A 22,093-nucleotide genomic window follows, 5' to 3' on the forward strand; every position below is an offset into this window, starting at 1 on the left:
CCTATCTGTCTGAATCATCACTTCCCTCGGGAGCGTCTCACGGTTTTCTCCTCTCTTACCGTAGTGTTCCTTGTGCACTCGCTCATGTAAGCCTTAGAAGAGGACGATCTACTCTCGCTCAACCGGTTTTATTTCGTGGCTTAATAGCTCGTTTAAAAGTTACCGTGTGTTATATGTATGGGAGACCGATGTCAACATTTTCTTGAATCATAAATTAGAAATATCTTTTCTAGTTGGTCAAACTGTGATTTATTTGATATATATTAGTGATTGCTCACGAGTCTTTGCATAGTCTGCGTTGGAAAATTCAAGGTGATTGCGTACATTTGTGGCTATTAATATTTGACGAAAAAGGCAAAGCATTGTCGAGTGGGAGTGATTCGCCTTTTAAGGGAAAGTAACTTGGCCGGTAAAGGTAATTAACTTCATAGAACTTCATAGAACCGGTTTTCTCAAATATCTTTCGGAATAGGTCTCAAATCCCATTGATAAGCCTCGTCTTAAATTTTCCGAAGGATCTTAAAACTAATAAAAATAATTTAATTCAATTATTATGGATATGGAAGATTGGGCGAAAGGGAAAATGAACGACATATTCCTCGGCAGGTTTGGTAAATAGATGAAATGTTTGTTAGAAATCAGGAAAAATATGTTGCTTGGGTTTTTATTGAGGGAAGGATGCAGTTAATTAGGGAAAATGAAGGGAAAGACTGAAAATCTTATGTGATTTGGACTTGGTGTATGAGGTGAAGTATGGTGGCAAATTTGCCGAACTGTATCATTAAATTATATGAATATTATTAAAATTATTATCGTGTAGGTTGATGCGTAATACTGAGGATGGTATTTGTTACTATTTATGTGTAAAAATTCACAAAATCGAAATGTTAAATCACTCTTTAAAAGTTATACCGAATTTGACCGATTTTTTTATATTTATTTTTTGAGGGATTAAATGGTTATTCAACTGATTGTGTTTCCAATGACGGCCACAGGGCGGCACTCGGAGATTCGTCGAAATTATGATAATCTGTAAGTATAATTTGTTTTGATATTGGCTAACGTCCGAACTCTGCCCTGGCGAATCCAGTGTTTTGATCTCCGCGCGATTTGAAGCATCTTAAGTGCTTGTGCACCTTGTGTTCGACGTAACTCGTAGAATAGGTTTCGGCGGATGAGGTTTGGGACGCGAGAGGAATACTTAGGTTAGTCATCGTGCGTTTAAAGCCTGGACTCGGATTGTGATGAGCCCTCTCCATTGTGGTTCCTTCCCTTACTCATGTTCATGTGGATTCTCCGAATGCATGCATTCCAGTGGACGTTTGACGCAATCCCACTGCTGCCTTAGGTACTCTGGTCATTTGCAATTCTTTCTCGACTGTTGTTCTCCCCGTTAGACTGCTGCTCTTGCCTCTAAATACGGCTCTAATGTGACCGTTCTCTAGCGTCGGTATTATCAAGGCCGTAAGGAGTCGTTACAAGGGCTTTCATCGTCATCAAAATACCTTTATTTATTCGTGCATTCCCTCCATTTTAAATTTATGCATCGATGTTTAAGTGCATTAAATAATGCAGTTAGTTTCTAGATTTACACGGAGAAAATAAACATTTTGTGCGATTCCACGAAAAAGTATTTTTATGATGCAGTTTCCGACGTTTAGCTACTGGCTGAGTTTATGAGTCTGGCTGTTTACCAGTCGAAGTTTAGGAAGTGTCATTAGTATTTTTGTGACAGTACACGGAGTATTCACATTACTCTGTGAAATACATCAATACTCATAGTTTCGCTCCAGAATCCTATTTTTCTGTTGCTATTTTTCGAATGATAAATTTGTTATTCTGGTAGAGCGGTCCTTTTAGGAGATTACGATGTTTTGTACGCACCTTTTCGTCGGTTCGATATGCCTAGAGTGTGTCTTGTAATTTATGACGAGTTGTTAAAATTGCTTGGAAATGCCTGATTTATTGGACAATGCATTCTTGTCTCCGGATTAGTGTTTAGTTATGAAAGTACGCTCGTCATCTACGCAGCGCACGAAATAATTAGTACTTCTTTTCTGCAAATTTCTCAGCTTTCTCGGGCAAAAGGATATTGCCACATTTGTGACTTTGGTTTAGTATAAGGTTTGCGGAATTAATTACATGGTTAATATGTAATGTTTCAATCTACGTTAATGAATTACGCGGTGATGTATCCTTATTTTTGCATGGATCCCATTGTTAGGATCTTTGTAAGGTGCATTCTTAAGTCTAGTCCCGTTGCATTATATAATATTATTTTGCATAAAAAACCATTGGATACTCTAAAAAAATATACGCCTCTCATCATTTTTAATAGCTTTGTTTGTCATTAATTCAGTTACATCATCCTCGCGTGTGTAAATCGTGTGTTATCACTTTTGCTTTTACTCTTCATCTTAGCTCTGAGTGTTCATCATATAATTCCATTGCAGTGCATATTTTTATACAGAGCATCCATCCATTGCACCTGACATATAATGAAGATTTCTCTTCTGATGATGATCTTTTCTCCCGATTCATAATATTTTTTGTGGTCATACAAAGTTGCCCACCTTAAACTGTCTTTGGCCCCATTATTTCACCGTTATATTAATACGTGCGCCCAGTGAATTTTCTCAATGGGTATCATGGCAACCTTGGTTTCATGATGTAAAGGAGATGAATCCCGAAACTTGTGTCCCCCATATTGTAATATTCTGGTCCGCGCTCCCATTTGAATATTCAAAGGTTCCCTCCTTAGTTCATGACGAGGAAAGGTCGGTGGTAATAATCTTATGCAATTAACACCCAACGCCAAAAATTCTTCTCTTGTGCTTCACTTTTTCGTCTCCCCGCCACTTGTTTTTCGTGACATTATCTTGCGGCAAAAAGGATCGCGATAAAATGATAAAATATGAAGTATGCCGGAAGTAAATATTTAAAGTCTTTCTTTCCTCGGAATACGGAGGAGAAACACAGCAGCCTAGTGCTTTCGCTAATACGGTTGAAGACATGCTTTATCCTCTTCCTTTTTTAGTTGAACCTTGTTATCCTTTCCATTCCTTCCCAGTAATCTTCTAGTCGATAATAATTTTTTATGGCATAAATGTTTTTATTTCTGATCAGTTTACTATGTGAATATTTGGTCTATATGTCATTGCTTGGTACTATTATGTGGGAGCCCTCACGATCCAGTTTTATATTCAGGTGTTTCCTGGTTTCATTTATTCTTACTTCGACCAAGACCCGTAGAACTTGTTGCATGTCATTGACACAATGCTGTTATACCAAATCGTGTGCTTTGGTGTAATTAGCCCCGAGTCGCGCACACATAAAGTGGCGGCTATAATATATAGCAGATTTTATCAGGGGCGGTCTGTGGTGATTGGGGGCCCTCAGCTGGGGATCATGATGGATCCCCCCTTACCAGAGGACTCAGACGTCTTCCCCCGGAAAATTTTAAGAAATCGAATGCCCGGAAATGGATTTTGACGCTATTCTGGCTCTTAAAAACCGGATAAAAGTTAATAAAAATAGCAATTTTGTAAGAGAATATGCTGTGGAAAAAGAAAATTTCACGGCTTATATAATTAAATAATGTGTTATAGCTCTATTATCCATTAATTAGTGATTTTTTTCCTTGAAACTGCGCCGAAATCTAAAACTCCTCTAAAATAACCAATTCGAATAACCCTTTCAAAAAGGTGTCGGGTCTATTTTATCTACAGATACCATTATTTTTTATATTTTATATAACCTTTTTACACTGAGTATGTTGTAAGGAAAGCAACTAATGAAATCGTAGAATTTTATAATAGCAAAAAAAAAGTTTGGTTCAAATAATCTGAGTCTTTTTTTATTACACCTGTCACATACGCTTCACGACAGACACGAGCCTTGTGGGGGCCCCCTATGCTTCGGGGCCCTCGGCGATTGCCGAACGGCCGAGCTGGCCATACCCCCTGGGATTTATTTAGATGCAGAATATACTGATGCGGGCCGAGGCTAAACTCCTTATATGGGTGCAGTAAAATAATTCTTTGCTTAAAAATATTCTCGCCTAGGGTGGAAAATCCTTCTGTTATGAATGCCCCTATCCTTTCATGCATCTTTCCCTCTTATTCTCTTCTACGCCGTGTTGTTATCTTCTACGATCACTTTCCAAATGTGCGTAAACGCGATCCCACGGGTGAGAAAGTTTCCCTCGACGACGGTTCGTCGTTACCGTTTAATGGCACCTCTCGGTCCTCTCAAGCTTTTCAGATATGGAAAAGTATTGTTTCGGCGGGATGAGAAGTTTTAACACGGGGTGAATCTCTGAAATCATTTCCCTGGGAGTCGTCGCTGTTGGCCTTGAAGACATTTTCCATCGCGTATGAAGTGAAGATACCAGCGAATGGCTCTCGGTTGATAAATTCCGAGAAGTTCCTCTCATTACCCGCCGTTTAGAGCCGTTAATTTTTCTCTCCGACTTCTACACTCTGCTATTTCACATTCAGGAAGATCGTTTTGTATGACATTTTAAAGAAAAGGCTGGTAAAGAGAGTAGCGCTTTACGTTGGACACACAGGAAGGGAGACGAGAAAAAAACCTAACCTTTCTAGGTCGATATTAGAGATTTAAAGAATATTCTTGAATTATTGCTCATTTGGGAAAAAATCTAATCTCGGGAAATTGTATCAGCTGTGGGTAATTTATGAGGCGGATATAAGAAATGTGTAGTTTGATAAGATTCTATGTAGAGGTAAATATTGTCCTGCCATTGATTCACCGATTAACAACTGAAAGCGAGGTCGTTTTAAACCTGGGCGTGTATGATTTATGGTCATATTGCAATACGCTGTGCGCTATTATTGCTTAGAATTAGCAAAAAGCGGATTGTGATGAAGTGGAAGAGTTCAGAAGAAGAAATGGATTTGCAACAATAGATTTCTTGCTAAAAATTACTGTTTTAAATTGTTACTATTATTTAATGTTATTTAGTTTCTTATTTTCAAATAGTTAAAATTTTCATCTGCTCCTATTACCGAATAAGGACTATATGAAAAGAAATTTTAAGTAACCTCTTCTAACCCTGTTACTGGTAGGCCAGGGGCATCGTAACAAGTATTAAAAATAATCTTCATACTTTAGTTTTCATGTGTTACCATTCCCCCAATACTTAACTGCGCTTTTAATGAAAAACCTCCACTTTTCTCACGTATTTCTTGCATATTACATAGCTTCATTCTTGTGACTGACTCGCGTTTATGACGTCGGTGCAATCCCTTCATATGCACCCGGAAAGAAACTTGCCGAGGTAAAGTTCCTCCGTGATATGTGAAACTATTTGGAAAGTTTTGGCGGAGGTGGAAAGATAGAGGAGAAAGAAACAGCCGGCTCGTGCCTCTTGATGTTTGCCTTCCTCCGGGGCCACGCCCCTTCTTACGCCGATCCGCGGCGCTCTTCCTATGACGTCCGTGGTGCTTGCTTGCGGGGCGGCATCTTCCAGAGCGCAAAGACTGGATAGTAATGAGGTCGGGTGTGGCGCGTCTCACGTCAAATGGTTCGTGTGTTGACCTCCCCCGGGTTCTGCAGGCCGGAAAATCCGAAATTCGATTGTCATCTGCAATATTTCAATGCCTTCCGCAAGGGGACTGCATAGAGGAGGCCCAATTGTATCCCATAAAAGGCTGATTTCTGTTGCCACTTCGGTCGCATTTTAATCGGTTTTCAAATATATCCGCGGCGCGGTGATGAGGGCAATGCGATCCACTTTTTCCAAAAATTTTGCAGGATATTATTTGTAAATGCGAGGAATGTCATTGAAAAGTTATGAGTTTGATAGATTATATCATCATATATTTTAAATTCGGTTATCTCCCCTAATTATACCATATTCCCCCTGAAACTCGGATCACTTTGTCCGTCAGCGACGCGAGTGGCGACTGTTGTAAACCCATTCAAATGCGTGGTGGTTGACAACAGATGTAGAGGCAGACTTGAGGATCCTCTTTTGTAATATTCGTGGCCTGCCGCGTGAACGGCGGTGAAATATGAATGAATACCCTGAGAGAAGTTCCCCTGCACCGGGAATCGAACCACGAACTTTCCGTGGCTTTCCGGGCCACTGCGCAGACCACTACGCTATCCAGGTTCTTTGGTTCCCATGGTAATTGTGCCGAGGCTCATGTTATTAAGTCCGTGGTTCGATTTTAGAGTGTGGAGAAATTTTTTCCCTCGGCAATTCATACCGATTATCGTCTGTTTGAAATTAGGAGGCTTGATTTTGTGTTATTAAGTATGTACTTATTGGTAGATGGGGATGCTATAGTAATTATTTTATTTAAAGTCATTTGAGCTGTTTTTTTATTAGTATCGTAAACTATAATAATGGTAATCATTGGTATCAAGTAATCGCTACTGATGTCTCATGAAGCGTTTTATGTGATTTTATCTTCTAGGTGTACTAGTTTTATCTACTAGGCACGTAGTTCACATTCATCGGAGTTCAAATTGATGGGAATGATTTTATTCCCCATTTTTCTGGTTATTTTTCCCATAAACACAATAATGCACTGATGTTTTGTATGAAAGAAAAGTGACCCTTATAATAGGAGCCTACTGAAAATATCCGAAGCTTCATTATTCCACCGGAATATTTATACTTAGGCCCAGTGGCTCCTCTCAATCCCTATCTTGAAAACCTTGGTTGCATGATGTGGAGGAGATGAAGCCCAAATCTTGGGTCACCCACATTGTGATATTCTGGCCCGCACACCCATTTGAATATTCAAAGGTTTCCGCATATGTGCATGACGAGGAATGGTCGGTGGTAATTATAATCTTATGAGGAATAAAAGTTAAGGAATAATGCCATTATCGTCGTAAGTCAACAATGTATGCGAAGATCGATTTGACGCAGCTCTCTATTCCGCTCTCCTACATGCTAGACTTTTCATAGTAACATATTTCTTTCATATTCATTATAGCCTGTCAAATGTAACTGATTCGGGGGCCATCCCTTGCCCTCTTCCCTTCGTTTTTAAAAGGCTTCTCTTTTCTTCCGTTCTTCTTAGCACTTCCCCATTACTTACACGTTCGATCCATTCGTTCATCATCCTTCGGCGGAACAAATTTTCGAATGCTCCCTCTCCTGACTTCTCTACACCTGTCAACGTCCACGCCCCTTTGGGAAACATGCTCCATGTGTAGAAATAATCTGTGCAAATAATATGCTTGTGTTTCTCAAACTCTGTCGTAAGAATACTGTAGGAAGCGGCGAAACGTTTTACTGTTTTGTGGTAGGTAATAGTTGCTTATGCAGCACTTTGCGCTTATGCAGCACCCTTCGCCTATGCTTCCCAAACCCGTTCGTGGCGGCTATAACTGTTTGAAACACAATGCACTTTACTATATAGATGAAGCTCATGCCTACCTGAATAGGGTAGTTTCCTTCATCAAAGAAAACGAAAGGCATTGATTGCGATTCGTTACCCACCATTAGTGTATTCATTATATACTAATTATTTTGTTTTAGAAATCCCATTTAAGACGAATGGCAATAGTCAATTTTAACCGCATTTGAAAAAGGCCAGATTGGCGCCCATGCGATGCCACTCCACGTGACGTCACAGGGACCTAGTTTCTATACGAGTAGATAGGAGTTTTACATCGTCTGAGATTACCAATGCATGCATGAGGCACAGAGCTCAGGGAAACATGTCTTAATAATCACCTATTAAAGCTGCCTAAGGTCGGAAAGTTTCCTTCGTTTGATAAGGTAGTAATAATCCATATTTAAGCCAAGCGCTACCTGCTAGCAGGGTACTCTGCTACTTGCTAGCAGCCTGCGTCGTATCAGCGCTGAAGCCTCGTCTCAAGATCACCTCACAAGGCGGCAGCGGGAACCAGAAATACGTGACACGGCGTTTTCCCAGCATTCATACTTAGCCGTCGCGTTTTCGCGCGCTTGAATATTTTCACTTTTCATTTAATCGCTAAAAATAGATATCGTCATATAAAAATCTAAAAGCGTGAAATATACTCCAGGAGTAATAATCTTTCGATTTAGGCAATAAAAAAATAATAGGAAACCACCCTATTCACTTTTTGCTTCCAAGTATTCTCCTTATGTGAAATCAACGTTGTATTTCCCGTTGGCGTAATTCATTTCCACGCCTTACGACTGCACTGCAGTATTTTATAACGTGATCTCCCTGCACGCACATACGTAAACACTTGGGACGTTCTATGGAGTGCTGGGTTAGTTTCTTAGTGCCGTCAACCTTCGCCTCCACTTCGGCGAAGAAGCGGATGTTGTTAAGACCTCTAAACCGCCGTGACGATCTACTGGCCGAATCGTCTTACGCTGCCGCGTTTTCATTTTATATACCCAGGCTGCTTATTCGTGTGTGTGTGAGAGAGTTAGCGAAATAGCAGTGATGCAAAGTCGTCTGAGAATAGTTTTCTAAAAGAATGGAGTTCATAAAATGAGAGCCGCTGGTATGAGAGCTATTTTCACTCAATCCGTCCGCTGTTTAAGGTCATTCCGAGTGCTATTAGCTTGAGCAGAAGATCCAAGGTCGATGTGTCTTTCATAATTGAGCTGAATTGAATTGAAAGTTTCAGCTCTGGAAGTTAGAGAGCTTAAGTGTTTCTTTGTTTTAACGTGTTGTTCCATTCGACTTCTCTTTGGAAGAGAAAAACAGACTCGAACGTTGCCGATTAAAGTCTATCTAATTTCTATGATTGGGCGATATTCTGGATTATCACATAGCTAAAATTGGTATTTGTTTCATCAAGATTTTCGCTACACTTGAATGACTCTTCTTATGGTTTTAAGCAATGATTTATTGGTGACATTCTCAGAGCTTGGATGGATTTTTTTTACAACCAATGTATGTGTAAAACATGAAAAACATCGCTTGGCGCGTCGGAAACATAATCGGTGTGCAAAATTTCTCTATTCAACTGAACGGTACAGTTGAAATGAAAGGTAGTTCCAGTTTTTCACAGTTACTTAGTGCCTACGATTCTTTTCGGCTCACAAGAGCCATCATCTGGTACAAGACGATGGCTCCGTGAGCCGAAACACGTCGTAGGCATGAATGATAATGGTAAAGTGCAACTACCTTTCATTTCAATCTGTCGAACTTCCTGATGTATCAAGCCTGAATCGGTTGGAGTTATTTCAACGGTGAAGAGTTACTTGGGTGAGAACCCGTACATTAAACTTGGTGAAAACTAAAGAAAATTGAATTAAAAATAAAAATCTTAGTAATAATAATATAATAAATAAATTAATGTTGTTGTTGGTGCTCTTATGATTGTTATTATTATTCATGCTATTGTAAAACAATAATAATTCTATGATTGCAAATAAGGAAATGAAACTTTGTAAGGTTCACTACTTTTTTAACATGGGCACGACCCGGGTTTCGTAACGTGTTTACATCTTCAGGTCAATTATGGAAGGCACATAATTGAAGATGTAACCACGCTACGAAACCCGGGTCGTGCCCATATTAAAGTAATAGTGAACCTTACAAAGTTTTATATCTTTATTTCCAATATGGAGAGGTTTCACCAAGTAAAGTCTGAAATTATCTCTGATAATTCTATGATTTTTTTTATTATTTATGTTTTAACTATGCCATTGAGCGTGGTCGTCTGTTTGTCGTTTCCCATTCCTCCCTTGAGCATCGCAAGAAAAGAGGATGCTCCCATACGAGCGTCAATGTTAAAGGGGATGTGCCGCTCCGCCTCCCTCTCAGTCCTTCCCTCCTAAAGGCCTTTGTGCGATTCGTGGCTTTGCTGGTTCTCCTATCTCCCAGTGTTGAATGGCTGTCGATGTTTGGGTATGTTAGGCCCTCTCATCTGCCTGGCATCCCGTCCCGTCGCCGGGACATCCATTCTGGGGCGCTTCACCTTTGACCTTCTGGGCTCGCCTCGTAAACTGATGTTCTGGCGGGTGCTGATGGACGCGTTGCTGCATTATTGGAACAGAATCGAATTTTATCATTTTTTCAATTGGAATTTTATGTAAAAAGAGCGTCGTAAAGGCATTGTTTTACTCAAATGAAGGGCAATTTTTCTTACGCTCGCAACTCTGACTACTACGTTGTGGTCGAAAATAACTTTTCAGTAAGACTAATTGAGCATAACTTTAAGTCAGATGGTATGTATAGACAGGGGCGCAGCTAGGAATTAAGGCTATGGGGGGTTTTAGGCGCAACTAGTCCTGGGGTGTGTGGTATACCCGCCAGGATAAGCCGGAGTTGCGGGGGCCCTCCCCCAGAAATTTTTTGAGATAAATGGTTCAAAATGGTGAGTTTTATGGGTTTCTGAGGGATATTTTATTAATCCTTACACTCTTATGTAAGTATATTAATCAAATGAAGTAAAATGGATTAAACTTAAAAGTTTCTCTGAGCTCTGGGAGGGGGGTTTCACCCAAACCCATCCCTCGCTGCGCCACTGTGTATACAGCGAATGCAGAGCGGAGGGGGAGAATTGGATTTTTAGGTGGAATGAAAGTGAGTAGGTCTTACCGTGAATTGGAGAGGAAAGTCAGTGAAGGGAGGTAATACTTCCTAAATACTCAATGCAAAACTTGCATTTAAACCCTAGTGCACCATATAAATGTAGCTCTACCTCCCCCAAATTCTCTGTATGCGCCTAAGTATATTAGAATTGCATTTGGAATATCCCCATTATTGTCCTTGCCCACATCTCGAACTTCTCCACTCTTCTCTCGTCCTCTCTCCTACTAATTTAATAGTTTTGCATTCATCGTACAGCATTCATCAATACCAATCATTGTTCAATTGACCCTCTGGTTTCGAAGTTAGCGGAGGTTTGCTTTTTTTTTTACAACAAATCTATCTATTTTAGTGGTATATACAATTTGTTTTCTGCAAGCGCTCAAAGTTGGGAAACTTGATTTTACGATTAAAGAATGGGTACTTATTTTAGAAAAAAATTTAAGCACAGCAAATACTATGGAGACGAAGATTTTTTAAATTAAATTATCCAACGTAGAAATAAACTTTCTTTCGCGTGCTTTTTTGTTAAATTGAAATTGAATTCTTTGTTTAGATAATAAGAGCTCAAACTCTGCTGTCTGGCTTTTTTAACAGGCAGTAAGTGTTTATGTTTCCGCCCCGTAAATGTTACCCATTGTGTGATACACTGTTCCATCGAATCTCGCCGATCGAAATTCAAATGCATCGCGATTGAAATTAATGTCCTTGTCTCTGTTCTCTCGGACAGATTGACTACGCCGAGGGCCAGCCGAGCGGATCGCCGCCAGTTGGTGGTGGTGTTGCCGCCAACTCGTCTCCGGTCGCCGCCACCAATTCGCAACTCTCCGCGATGAACGTGGACCGCGGCGGCGAGCATCGAAGGGGACTCTCCGGCGGAGGCGAAGACCACGAGAGACAGGTCAGTGGCAAAACCCGCTCATAGCATTCATGCATGTGAGTCCAGGGTTCCCACTCAACCGTGAAAACCTTAAAACCGTGAAAACCTTAAAACCGTGAATTTCGTCAACCGTGAAAAAAACCTGGAAATAGCCGTGAAATTCGCTGTAAAACCTTAAAAACCTCTCAAAAATGATTGTAGATCTACGATTGACGGATCGAAAGAAAAATCGATTTTTCGATCATATTTCAAGGTCACTCTCGGACACTGTCCACGCATTTATATGCACACGTATATTCGAAGCGCAAATATTGGTCCGCGTGCCATGACGACACACAGACCTTAAGGCTGTGATTGGAGGACCGTTAACCAAAGCGACCATTAACCCTGGCGAGAAATCAGACGCCTCTTCACTTCCCTGTCACCCTCCATTTTCCCACGCAGAACCTTAAGCCGGCCCTAAATTTTGCTAACGATAGGCGACGTCATAAGAGCACTTTCATTGCTGCGTTTGCATTCCCGGAGTTCATCGCGTTTGCGGAATTTTTAGTTAACGTGCGGCCGGTTATTGCTACGTGATCAATATTTCTTCCTAAAATGGCCTATCAAAAGACCGTGAATTTGGCGAAATTTAGACCGTGAAAACATGGAAAAAACCGTGAATTTTATAATTTATTTTGAGTGGGAACCCAGTGTGACGAAATCCTATCATAACGAGGCGAGTTCACGGTCCCTTGGACTTTCCTATTATCGCTAATGTTAATTTCTCCTCATGCAACAAGTACGGATGATATGAAATCCCCGCTATTACGAACTATTCCTTGATACCTTTCGGAATTATTTCCTGTTTTATGAAGAAATTAAGGCCATCTTCGCTAATTAATTGTTCCTTACCTTATCATTAGAGATAGGTGAAAATCGCACTTTCGATTTTATTTCATCGCACTTTCAATAACAGTTCATCGCATTTTATGGCGTCTATTTTTTTATTTTCATAATGAGGTAGATGACGATAAAATGTAGTGAAACACAGTTATATGACGAAATACAGAATATTTAAAATAATTAAATTGTGGAACAATAATAATTTAAGGAATAAGATAGTGGCGGAGGTGTAGCTTCCCCGCGCCCACTTGTAGTTCGCGGCCACATAGAGTCCCAGGCAACTAGCAGCTGGCCAGTCGCTCACGTGCTTTAAGCAGTGAGTGTCGGCGGAGCATTTAAACTGCGCTCGGCACAAATTGTACTAATTTTGCCGTCGAAAAGGCGAATTTGCGTAAAAATATCATAAAAATCCAGTCATCGCATCTATGTCGCATTTATCGCATTTGCGATTTTCACGCATCTCTACTTATCATCATCACGTGAGGCCATCACCACATAGTTCTGCCTTTGGTCTTAAAATCCTTCCCTTTACAGCCGTTTGATGGAAAGAGTGCGGCGATGGTTAATTATTACAAATCTGTTGCTTAAATAATGACGATTTACGGATTATTAGCCGACAATCGAGTGATGTTTAGGGCAAAATCCTTCAGTATGGATATCAGTAAATCCCGTTTCTTACAAAATGGCATGATGGTCCCCTGAAATTCGTTATAAGCGAGTTTTACAATATATATTTCATGTTAATAGTAATACCGAATAATTATCTTATAAATTTACTATATCGACCAGCGGTCACAAACGAATTTGCCTTTCGTGCTATAATTTCTGGCAATTGCTTTTAAAAATCCTTTTTTTACAACGGCTCCTGTGAAAATACTTATTTAAGCATAGGAAAACTATTGATTACTGCAATAATACATACAATTTGGGCAAAAACTGATATTATGCCCCGAATTATTCAATATAATCATTGCAAAAATCAAATTTACCCACGTCACTATATTGATTGTTAGGTTGTTGGTGAATGAAATCTGTAATGGAGGTAAAATCACATTATTTACATTAAAATGACGTAACGGTCGTCTTAAAAAGCTGAAAAGCGTATTCATTAAAAAATATTATATTAGAATTGAATTATTCACATTATTTGTTCCCTAATTTCGATTTATAACCTCGATGGATATCGTCTACGATGGCAAAACATTTGTAAAAAAATATTTTTAGGGAAAAGAATTCTTTTCTGAATTGGCGTAGACGCGAACCTTCCTCCGTAAATTAGAGGAAGCACATTTTCATACGAATTTATTTATTTCCGACACCCGGAAAACTGACAATTACGGCCTTAATTAGGTTTTCCGACAAGTGGCCAGCGTCGATAACGAAGCACCTATGACCTGGATGAGGGCAACCTACCGAGGCGGGACTCGAACCTTTCCACTTAATGTTTCACGGGGGGCCTTTTCCCCCGCTACAAAGTTCGGCTGATATTTCAGGGTAAAGTGATCAATAATTCAATTTGGACAGTTCGTATTTTTTGCACTTGCACCTTGACCTTACCATTTGCCTTGGAGCTATGTGTTTGAAAAATCTTAGCATTACTATGTATAAATTAATCATTTTATCAGTATCATCATAAGTTAGCAACCCCAAGATTGGATTGATGCAGACCTCCATTCCGCTCTCAAACCCTCTAGCCTTATCATAGCGACGTATTTCTTATCTTTTTAGTACTTTATAACTTGTCTTATGTAACTCAATCGTTCTAATATCAAAGTTCTCATTGTTATTTGTTTTTTTTTATTCAATAATTAAAATGTTCTCAGTTATTGCCGAGGAAACCCTTAAATCCCTGCTTTATTTTTTTTCTCTTACAGGAGTTTTCAAAATTTGCTTTTACCAATGTAGGTACCTATATCGGTTTCGGCGTATAATATACCAGAAAGGTCATGAATCAATTACCTTGCTGTTAATTGTAGGTACTTACTACTGGTTGTGCCTCTCCAGAATTTGCGAAACATGTTTTCATAGGAGATACTTTGGGGAAAAATTAGCGTGGGATTATGTTCATTTTGAAAATTATGAAATTAGCGTGAAACTGGAACACGCATTGCTTTATTCATTTCTTACATACGCTTTTCGCCCGTGTTTTGCCAGCTTTTACCGTGAAAATCTCTAATTTGCGGCTATGGAGAGTTTTATCCTACAGGGGACATTGTCCACTGTCTAATAAAACCAGTTACAGATAAATTTCAGTGAAAATTTGTACAAAGTTTCTCTTCAAATGAAACATTAGATGGGTTCAGAGAGTGAGGAATTAGTTTATCGTGATAATTTTCCTCGAACGAAGCCAAGATCACGTGGTGTGATTTTTTAATTTTGGTGGTTTCCGGCTATATTCCATGTAATTTGCTGAACTTTTTGGATGAATAACTTCAACTTTGTTTTCCCACAGTTTAAAAAAAAAAAAATGAAATCATGACCATGATTTTAAACGTTAATTTCATCTTTCTGATCGTTACATGATGGTTACGACCATCATGTAACGATCAGAAAGATGAAATGTCGACCATCATGTAACGATGACTCTAACCGTCTAAACCATGATCGTGATTTAATAAGAAAATGCTATGGAGAATCAAAGTTCAAGTTATTCATTCGAAATGAAGTGATTTTTAAAGGCGGTTATCGAAAAGGTTAGTGAAGAGTTTGATCTGGAGTGTAGCGCTCTACGGTGCAGAAGATTGGAGGCATTCGAGATGTGGGTGTGGAGAAGAATGGAGAGGGTGAAATGGACGGAGAGGAAAAGTAACGACGAAGTGCTCGATATGGTTGGCGAGGAGAGGCAGCTTTTAGATGAGGTACGGAGGAGACAATGTATGGATGGAGCGAATACTTAGCGGGGAGGGGATGTTGAAAATGGTATTAGAGGGTAGAATGGTAGGGCAACGAGGGAGGGGAAGGAAAAGAATAGGATTTTTAGATAGATTGAAAGGGAGTAGGCCTTACAGTGAATTGAAGAAGGCAGCGCTGGAAGGAAAGGGAGACTCCCAGGTCACTTGTTTGGTACTCTATGGAAACCTATACTGTAGTAATAATAATAATCATGCACGTCATTCGATTTCGAGTTCGTTCTTGTACTAATTCTCTTATTTTTTCGTTTATTTTGCAGTTCTCTTCGGCGTCTTCTTCGTCTTCATCAGGGGCTGGGAGCGGCGGCGCGATGGCGTCTTCGGCGTCGTCGCCGTCGCCCGTGGGTGGCGTCGGTTCCGGCGTGAGCGTGGTGGTTGGCGGCGGACGGCCCGAGCTGTATCAGCGCTCCAACCGCAGCTCGCACAGCAGCGACACCTCGTCCGCGTACAGCGGCTCCGACGCCATGCAAAGCGTGCAGAGCTCGCTGGACGCCGACGAGGTGGACCTCTCGGGCCTCGTCGAGTCCGTCGTCGATTCGGACGAAGAGGAGGACCTCGCCGAGAGCATTGACGTGAGTGAAACAATTGAACTGCGAATTCGTAATAAATAACAATGCATCTCTTAACTATCTATCTGTAAAACTAACAATATTACCATCTTCAGGTACATTGTGTAATTGGGTACTCCTTTATTAATATTTGTTTGGGCTGCCATCGTATTTTATTAACTGGGGAAAATTAAGTTCTCATATCTAAAATTTATATATGTCCCAGCGGATCACTTCAGTATAGTTTTCATGTATTCATTGGATTTACTAAGAATAATTTAAAAAATCAAATTCTATTAGTGTAATATAAAGAAAACGAAACTTTGTAACAAAAAGTTATGCGGTAAATGCTGCGAAACGTATTCATACACCAGCTATCGCTCGGGTGTTCAAAGTGAACCCTTGCCGGTGTGTCATTGTATGAGTTAAAAATGTATTTGGGTCTACTTTATATGCCCTGAAATTTTCCAGATATTTCCTAAAGTGTTAAACGAGACATACGCTGCCAGAATGACAGTTAAAATGTCGGAAGACTGGAAAATCTGAAAACTAATTAAAGTTAGGAAAGCATATCTCCGAAACTGCTTATTCGATTGACTGAGCAAGAGCGATAATAAGGCGATTCTTACGTGGGAGCACAATATTCTTCAGGAAGTGATTTACTTGGAGTCAAACGTTCAATTTTAATATAAATTAAGGCTTTCCTGACGATGGAGCTGCAAATTTTTTTGATTTATCCACGCGATAATTGGCCGAACTCCAAGCAGTGCTCACCAATTTTTATTTTTAACTTCAAGTGTTCATATTTTAAGTGCAGTATGTTTTAAGCTACTAGTACGAAAATTAGGAATTAAGTATAATTTTTTGAGGTACGCAGTCGGCGCGGAACTCCTTCAGAGTAATGATTTATCCACGCGATAATTGACTCAACTCGAAGCAGTTCTCACCTATTTTTCTTTTAAACTTCGAGGGCTCATGTTTAACATGCAGTCCGTTTTAAACTATAAGTACGAAAATTAGGAATTAAGTATTTGTTTTGAGTTACGCAGTCGGCGTGGAACTCCCTTAAGAGCGATTTAATTTCTTCGGTGGCAAGGAACTTTAATTGCCGAGGACGGTGCTCGGCGCCTTCGTCTCGCTATCTCGCCCCGCGGGCGCCGCCTGTCATTTGTCCTTCTTCCCCATCCGCCGATGGAACTTCCCCCGGGGCCAGGGGCCGCCTTTCGCCGCCACTCCCACGCCCTCCCGCCGTGAACTTTGACATTCCAAGCCTCCCCCGTTTGCCTTGGCCCCTGTTGCTCCCTCCGAATAGGTAACGATCTCAAAGCAAGGATAGGAAAGAGCAATTTTCGTCTTGTGCACTTGATCGAAATGGAAAACACCCAGATCACGTCCTGACCCACCCCTCCGTGTCTAGGAGGACCGCTGATTTTGTTGATACTTTGTTTTAAGTACTTCTAGTGGCGATTTTTTTTGCATGTTGTGTAAAATAATTTAATGCATCGGTTAACTTTTTAGGATTTATGCAATGGATATGTATTAAATAAATGTAGAAAACCCTAGAGAAATTGTTCACAATGGGGTTTATGGTGGTACCAGTAGCTTTTATTGTTATGCGTTCATGTGCATACTGGAGAAAAAAAACAACAAAAATGTTAAAGAGCACCATTTGCAGACCTAATGTAATGCTGATGTGATGTACTTCTAATTATACTAGTCTTTAAATGCACAAAGGTTAAGAAAACACTTAGCTGTTTCACAAAATAAAATATATTGCGACCGTTTCTTAACCTTTGTGCATCATGAAGGAGTTTCACCATGTTACGCCAACCACCATCGCATTTAGTCTTTAAACATTACTCCTCTACATATCTGATGGTGAAATTGGTTTTGCTCGATAGTTGACCTCTTTCCACTCTGGAATAACTATGTTCCATTTTTAAAAGTATAAGTAATTAAAGGATGAGAATTTGAGAATTGAGAATTTATGAATGATTAAAAACAGAAAACTTGCATGCATAATGAAATAATCTACGTTTTTACCCCATCTCTCCCTTTGTATGAGTTCTTTTCCTGTTTTTCCTGATAATTCAAAACTCCTTTGTTTCATCATGACCTACATTCTCCTACAGAGCTTGACAGTTCGTGATACTGTGAGAGAGTGCTTGGAGAAGGACCCTTCAGAAAGAGGAGAGGAGGACATAGAGACTCTGCTGGAATTCACGCAGCATCTCAAAGCATTCACCAACATGACACTTGCCGTGAGAAGAGCCTTATGCAGCGTTATGGTAAGTTCCCCCTCCTCACCCAATTCACCTTCCTCCTGACACTCTGGTGCGGAAAATGTGAAAAATTTTGCAGGTAAACATTGCAAATATTCAAGGTAAATTGCAGAATAATTTAATGGTAGTGATCACAATTATTATACACTTTTCTGCCCTGCTTTGGAGTAACTTGTAGATTTGGAGTATATTTGCCAAAACTGTCTGGTTCATAACAATCATCTTTCTCAGGGTATTTCCTCAGGAACTTGTGAATTATTCTTGTGTATGTGCTCATTTTTTTGCTTCTAACCCCACTCATCACTGTAATTTTAATTATTCTGCAATATTGTTATTAGATCTAGATTTACGAGTAGAACATTAATTACCATTTATACTTTGGGTTGAGCTATCTTACTTATATAGGTCATGTATCTTAAATAGTCAATTTTTGCTGATTTTTGGAAAAATTGTTTAATTACATTATGGAAACATAGTATTATTTTTTTCCTTTTTACCTTGCACATTTATTGTCTTTCGTGCTCTTAAGCAGTTTGGGTTCGGTTGCTAATGAACTGCCAATGTAGCATACTTAATCTGACTGTTATACTGTTTTTTTACCTATCTTTCCATTTATTTCCAATTGTTTATTTAGCTTATAATTCAGATGATATTTGAATTAGTTCTATGAAAATTGCAGTTTTACTCCTCAATTATAGAGTGATTTCAGGCATTTAAAATTGTTTTGGCTGGCTGTCAATGATTACAATACCAGGATATATAAGTACATTATTTCAGTTTTTATTTTATTTGAATGGTGGGTACCAATGTTAAACTGGAATTAGAAAACATGTAGGGTTGAGATAAGAAGACATTAGTCCTATGAATGCCCTGAATGGTTGATTACATTCTTGTGCAGTCTCCTAATTCCACTTTACTGTTATGGCATATTTATTTAAGAATTTATTAAGTAGCCATATCTATGTACTTATTTTGTTTTGCTTCTAACCCTACTAAACAGGTATTTGCTGTCGTGGAGAAGGCTGGAACCATAGTTATGAATGATGGGGAAGAACTGGACTCATGGAGTGTTCTGATAAACGGTCATGTTGAAGTAGAAATGCCATCTGGTGAAACCCAGCAGCTTCATCTTGGTGACAGGTACTATTTCCTATGAGTATTTCTTTGACATTTGTTCTTGTGGTTGGTAGCATATATAGAAAGCATTTTTGGGAGTAGCCAAGATAAACAAGGGTGTACTCGGGATCAAAACTAGGGGGGGCAAGCCATGGTTGTTCAAGTTGTAGGTAAGATTTAAGCATGGAAAAGGTGAATGAAATCAATATTTTAAGGAAACAGTAACAGCTCATTATTAGTTTTTAAATTATTTGCTTAAAAATATTATTTTCCTTAAAGACATTTGCAATTTTTGCTACTGGGGGAGGGGTAGGGGGGAGCTGCTCCCTCCTGCCCCTCACTGGATATGCCCATGAAGATAAATGCGCAAGTCTAGGTCACATCATTTTAAAACAGGACACCCAATGATGATTAAATTAAAAGCAAATACGATAGTATGTACTAGTAGATGGTTAGGAAGATCAATGATAGGAAATACTGAGCGGTGTGTGGTAGAAAGCTTAAGTAATTGTCATTTTCCTCATTTTGGGGGGGACCCAGACCCCAAAAGGCCCTCCTTTATGCACCGTTAGGAAATGGCAAAGTTGACATTTCTTCATTTCTTACTATGAAGGATTTGCTTAAAGTCATACCTGCAATCATTTCTGATTTTAAAAATTATTAACTTGCATGGAATTTATTTTGAAGTTTTTCTTTTCTCTATGGGTGAATGTTAAGAAGCATATTTTCTTTCCAGTTTCGGGATCACACCTACCATGGACAAGCTTCATCACAAAGGGATAATGAGGACACGTTGTGATGATTGTCAGTTTGTTTGCATCACACAGGCTGACTACTACCGAATCCTCCATCAAGGTGAAGAGAACACGAGGCGACACGAGGAAGGTGGTACTGTTGTCATGGTCACCGAGCAAAGGGGTGGAGGTCCTGATGGGGCAGGATCTCGTAGGGGTCACATAGTCATAAGGGTGAGTCATACACAAATTCCCCTGCTTTATAAATGCTCTATTTTATCACAGAATATAATTCTTAATTTTATCTAATGTACATTGCAATCTTGGTAACCTGATGCATTTGCAACTGTGACATGGCTGGATTATCGAAAATGCCTGATTACTGGAAACATACAGTTAACAGATGCAATTTGTGCTATTCTTTTCATGATATTGATCAGGGAATTGATTATGGATTATGTAGCAGACTGTTAGAGCAAAATTCTATATCATCACATGCCAATTAATGAAAAAATTGAAGGATCAGAGGCTTTCCAGGTGAATGATTTGGCTGAATTCTCGGGTTAAGATTTCCATGATGGATGCTGATCTTTTATTGAGAGACTTTCCCAACATCGTCAGTATTTATAATGCTCTAACAAAGCTGCAAATCTGCTAAGAATTCACCCGAACAAAAAAAAAAGCCTGCTAATTATTGAAAGATCTTTCATTTAAAATTTAGAAACCATGAATGACTGTTATTTTCGTGTGTTTGATAAAGGTGAAGTTTCTAGGGTGCCTTGCCAGGTGACAGCTGAAATGGCTGATGTTTCGATGGTTCACTTGGCCGTCTTTCACCTGGTGGCATACCCAAGAAAACACACTGATGAAATTATTTTTGTGGATTGGAGGTTGCCAGCCTAGGGTGCAAACTTTCTGTGTGTGTCCTATCACTGCCTGGCCAGATTACAGACATTCTACTGTATTCAACTCCTGTGTACCATATTTAATTTTTAACTAGAAAAAAATTGACTGAATTAATCACTAATATTAAATTTTCCTTTTGATGCACGCAGGGAACTCCTGAGCGGTTAATGCTGCAGCTCATAGAAGAAAATTCCTGGATAGACCCAACTTATGTTGAAGATTTCCTGCTTACCCATCGCAGTTTCATTGAGTCCCCAATCCGTGTGGCTGGACAGCTTTTGGAGTGGTATGAACTGCAAGTCTTCCTCCTATTTATTTTCTTTTTGAGTTAGCCACATTGATTTGACAAGGTTCTTACTGATAATTTGGTCGATGATAAGTTTATATGAGCATTTAGTCTCTGTGTAAAATATCTGAAGTATCATCTAGAAGACTTTCCCTGAATTTTGGTGGGAAACAATCGTACATGTTACACTGGATTGTGTAATCAGATTGGATGCTTCATAAAGTCTAGACTGGAACTCTACTGACCAATAAAATTCTTCCTCTCTTTAGTTTACATTTTCCTCCTCATCCCTTGCGTAGAGAGTGTTTGATTCATATCCCTGGATTTTCTCTCTCCATATCTTAATGCTCTCCTTTCCACTGAATCTCATCCTCGTTTAACTTCCTGGCCTCAAAATATCCTTCCCTGCACCTTACCTCTTATACCACTGTTTTAAAATCCTCACTAAAACAACTCCTAAGCAATTCACTGCTCTCCAATGCTTAAAAGTCTTTTTGTTGCAGTCTATCTTCAAGTTTCTTATTTTGTATTTTTTTCCTCCATGAATTTTTATTAATTAATTGAAGTGAGCCAAAGTAAAATATTTTGTGTAGTTTTTGATGGGGAAAATAAATTTAATTAATTAGGTAATTTATAAACTAGCTAATAATGATGCAGTGGCGCCGACTCCACGGGCCTGAGGTGGTCCGAGCCCCCTCAAAAATTCGTTATGGGTGTGAGGAAAAATGTTTCAGAATTGTCGATTTCCCCTGGAGTGTCCAGATATCGAGATTGGAGTTATCAGGGTTCTAATGTTGATCATATGACTCCTCTAAAATGCTTAAAAAACTTAAAACTCGCTACTTATAAAATTTCCCAGGGCTAGATCTGCGGTTTGGGCCCCCCAATATTTTTTGTACGTCGGCATCCCTGTAATGATGACTAATTTGACTAATTGATGTCATAAATACAGGGGAGCATGGTAGGTTGAGTTCTTGGCTGCTGATCAACGGGTCCCAGGTTCAAGTCCAGGTTGAAGTTTTCG

At 39.5% G+C, this 22,093-nt stretch overlaps 1 protein-coding gene across 8 annotated transcripts in view; it reads left to right on the forward strand.

Moving 5' to 3' along the window:
- Nucleotides 1-22,093, forward strand: part of LOC124160239 (rap guanine nucleotide exchange factor 2) — a 942,071-nt gene that overhangs the window by 898,732 nt on the left and 21,246 nt on the right. For 7 of the 8 annotated variants that reach the window (XR_006865120.1, XR_006865123.1, XR_006865122.1 and 4 more), the window contains 6 exons: nucleotides 11,254-11,424; nucleotides 15,458-15,769; nucleotides 17,878-18,033; nucleotides 19,028-19,167; nucleotides 19,880-20,111; nucleotides 20,933-21,078. Coding sequence is in view for 1 of the 8 variants with exons in the window: in XM_046536052.1 (XP_046392008.1) it covers nucleotides 11,254-11,424; nucleotides 15,458-15,769; nucleotides 17,878-18,033; nucleotides 19,028-19,167; nucleotides 19,880-20,111; nucleotides 20,933-21,078 (1,157 nt within the window). In the remaining 7 variants the exon portion in view is untranslated. The remainder of the gene's footprint in view (nucleotides 1-11,253; nucleotides 11,425-15,457; nucleotides 15,770-17,877; nucleotides 18,034-19,027; nucleotides 19,168-19,879; nucleotides 20,112-20,932; nucleotides 21,079-22,093) is intronic. The other variant, XR_006865121.1, reaches the window with a different exon arrangement.

The sequence above is a fragment of the Ischnura elegans genome, chromosome 6 (genome assembly GCF_921293095.1).
Source record: "Ischnura elegans chromosome 6, ioIscEleg1.1, whole genome shotgun sequence".
NCBI classification, from domain to species: Eukaryota; Metazoa; Arthropoda; class Insecta; order Odonata; family Coenagrionidae; genus Ischnura; species Ischnura elegans.